The sequence below is a fragment of the Cyprinodon variegatus genome, unplaced genomic scaffold (assembly GCF_000732505.1).
Source record: "Cyprinodon variegatus isolate N-32 unplaced genomic scaffold, C_variegatus-1.0 Scaffold506, whole genome shotgun sequence".
NCBI classification, from domain to species: domain Eukaryota; kingdom Metazoa; phylum Chordata; class Actinopteri; order Cyprinodontiformes; family Cyprinodontidae; genus Cyprinodon; species Cyprinodon variegatus.
This window is the reverse complement of record NW_015150959.1, coordinates 316681-319836: the sequence shown is the minus strand read 5'-3', so window position 1 is coordinate 319836 and position 3156 is coordinate 316681. Positions and strand designations below refer to the sequence as shown.

At 49.2% G+C, this 3156-nt stretch overlaps 1 protein-coding gene and 1 long non-coding RNA gene across 3 annotated transcripts in view; both read left to right on the top strand.

Moving 5' to 3' along the window:
• LOC107094798 lies at positions 1 to 678 on the top strand. The gene is made up of 3 exons (XR_001481696.1): positions 1 to 120; positions 325 to 348; positions 635 to 678. It is a non-coding gene; the product is annotated as an uncharacterized LOC107094798 (long non-coding RNA).
• Positions 1 to 3116, top strand: part of gopc (golgi-associated PDZ and coiled-coil motif containing) — a 15842-nt gene extending 12726 nt beyond the window's left edge. Inside the window, exon 9 of one of the 2 annotated variants that reach the window (XM_015390638.1) lies at positions 2129 to 3116. In XM_015390638.1, coding sequence (XP_015246124.1) covers positions 2129 to 2244 — 116 coding nt within the window. In that variant the 3' untranslated portion in view covers positions 2245 to 3116. The remainder of the gene's footprint in view (positions 1 to 2128) is intronic. The other variant, XM_015390639.1, reaches the window with a different exon arrangement.
• The last annotated feature ends 40 nt before the right edge of the window (positions 3117 to 3156 follow it).

Here is a 3156-nt window from a genome sequence, read left to right as displayed (position 1 = left end):
GGTAAGAAGGACGGGTCGCCATGAGGTACAAAGGACAGGTCGCCATGGGGTACAAAGGACAGGTCGCCATGGGGTACAAAGGACAGGTTACCATGAGGTACAAAGGGGTAGGAAGGACAGGTCGCCATGGGATACAAAGGGGTACGAAGGACAGGTCGCCATGGAGTACAAAGGGGTACGAAAGATAGGTCGTCATGGGGTACAAAGGGGTACGAAGGACAGGTTGTCACGGGGTACAAAGGGGTACGAATGACAGGTCATCACGGGGTACAAAGGGGTACGAAGGACAGGTCGTCACGGGGTACAAAGGGGTACGAAGGACAGGTCGCCATGGGGTAAGAAGGACGGGTTGCAATGGGATACGAAGGACCGGTTGCCATGGGATACGAAGGACCGGTTGCCATGGGATACGAAGGACCGGTTGCCATGGGGTACGAAGGACAGGTCACCATAAGGTACGAAGGACGGGTCGCCCCGGAGACCAAGGACAGGTCGCCCCGAGGACCCAAGGACAGGTCGCCCCGGGGACCCAAGGACTGGTGGCCACGGGGACCGAAGGACTGGTGGCCATGGGATACGAAGGACAGGTCGCCATAAGGTATGAAGGACAGATCACCCCGGAGACCAAGGACAGGTCGCCATGGGGTAAGAAGGACGGGTTGCAATGGGATACGAAGGACCGGTCGCCATGGGATATGAAGGACCGGTTGCCATGGGGTACGAAGGACAGGTCGCCATAAGGTACGAAAGACAGGTCGCCCTGAGGACCCAAGGACAGGTCGCCCCGAGGACCCAAGGACAGGTCGCCCCGGGGACCCAAGGACTGGTAGCCACGGGGACCGAAGGACTGGTGGCCACGGGGACCGAAGGACTGGTGGCCACGGGGACCAAAGGACTGGTGGCCACGGGGACCAAAGGACTGGTGGCCACGGGGACCAAAGGACTGGTGGCCACGGGGACCAAAGGACTGTTGGCCACGGGGACCAAAGGACTGGTATCCCCGTGGACCAAGGCCTAATTGCTATGGGGACATGTTATCCTCATGAGGATAACGTTAAAGTGCTCAGGAGAGCTACCATCCAGCTGTCACTGATCAGATGTTTTTTAATTGGGAAGCTGTGATTCTGTTAAGCTCGATTGGTAGCAGAGTTCGGAACCGCGGTTCTAAAAGAACCAGACCAGTAGGAATGGGCCGTCTGGAACATAAGGAACCATAAGCTACATTAATAAAGATCATTTTGTCCTCAGAGCCCTAAAATAACACTGAAAGGCTCTAAAGTCCAGGTGAACTACCAGGAGTTTGGAACTTTAGTGAAACCAAATAAACAAGTCTGAGAAGTGACATTATTCAAAAGAAGCAAACAGGGAAAAGCCCTCGTTATGAATGAGAGTAAAGCTGACATGGTCCATCTGTCCGTCAGCGCTGTTAGCTTTTTCATTCAGGAAGCAGCAGCAGAACGTCTCTGTGCTTTCACAGCACTTTGTTATAAAACAACTGAATGATATAGATGATTATTGAAGTTATTCAATGAGGATCTTTAGAAAAAAGCTTTTTAATGTTGCTAAGTAAGCTGCTTCAACTTTTCTAAATCTCAGCGGCTCTGGATTTATTTCATTTTAATAGAATGTTGTCCTGATCGGTCTGATAACTGACAGAAAAAACAAGCCTTTCTGTAAATTGGCTTATAGAAACACTTCTGTTTATAGAAATTAATAGTAAAAGCATTCTGTTTGAGTGATGTCCCTCCATCAGACTGGTTCTGATATTTTACTCTGCAAAATGAGTGGTGAAAGTAGTGAGGATTTATGCTGATATATTGGGTCGGTATTGGTACCGGTCGAAAAAGTTCTATGAAACGCTCCCAGAAATAAGCTCTAGAACACAAACATGACAAATAAAGAAAGGGTTGGGTGCGTTTACAGAAGGTGCAGGTCAGCATGTCAGCTTTTAGGTTGTAGCCTCCATCAGCGGGTCGCAGGTGGATGGGTTGGTTGGTTGGTTAAAACGGACCCACAGTGCCGGTTTCCTGGGCTGTTATGAAAGAGGAGGGTTTTCTCTGGGTTCTTCTGGATCCGATGTCCAGCTCTCTATTCTCTGTTCTTAACAGATCTTCCTTCTGTCCTTCAGATCTGGAAAAGATGTCGCTGAGCAACGGTCCGGAGAATGGAAATCCTGGGATGGCGACTCAGATGGACCCACAGGCAGCTGCTTCAGCGCCGCCAGAGAGCCGCTCCTCCTCATAAAGGCCCATTGGACCCGTAGAGCTTTGGACAAGAACAGAAGCCATTCTGGGACAATCTGAGGGGGGGATGGGGGTCTGCTCAGTTCCTCTGGTGAAGGCCAGCGTGTTCTTCTGGATCCTGGGGGGTGGTGGGGGGCGGGGCCTCTTCCAGGCTGCTGACTGAACTTTGATGCAGTTTTTTTCTTGCCTTCTTGGCTTTTCTTGACTTTTTAAAGTAAATAATCATAAAGGAAGCATGATGCAGATTAGAGTCTCTGACAACCTCACTGAGCGTCCGTCTGTCCTAAACGTCCTTTTCTCTCCAGCGTCCATCTGTCCTAAATGTTCGTCTGTCTTAAACATCTGTCTGTCCTAAATGTCCATCTGTCCTAAACCTCCTTCTGTCTTGAACATCTGTCTGTCTTAAATGTCCATCTGTCCCGAGCGTCCGTCTGTCCTGAACGTCCATCTGTCTTAAACATCTGTCTGTCCTAAATGTCTGTCTGCGTCCGTCTGACAGGGTGTCACCGTATCACAGCTCACAGACGTGTTCACATCCACATCCTGTTAGTAGTAGACGTAGAAGGCCGTCTTTCTGCTGACGTCGGGCCCTCATGAGGCCCCTCTATGGGTCTGTGGACCCCGTCCCAAAGGAAGCATCCCACCTCCTTCTCTGCTCTGTATTCTGCCAGTCTTTTTATTATCTGCCTGCTTGTTTAGACTAAAATAAACAATTTATTTGTCAGAACTCTAACAGCCTAACAGTATTTTGTCACTTTATTGTTTTGACTCTTTAAAAAGGATGAGGCTGTTCTTCAAGCATTTAGGGAAAGTTTGTCTCACTGGTTTGCTTTCATTTAAAGGAAAAGTTCGCTCATATTCAGAATTCAAACTTCTGAAAGTACTTTAAATATGAAATTATTCCATCCTGTTC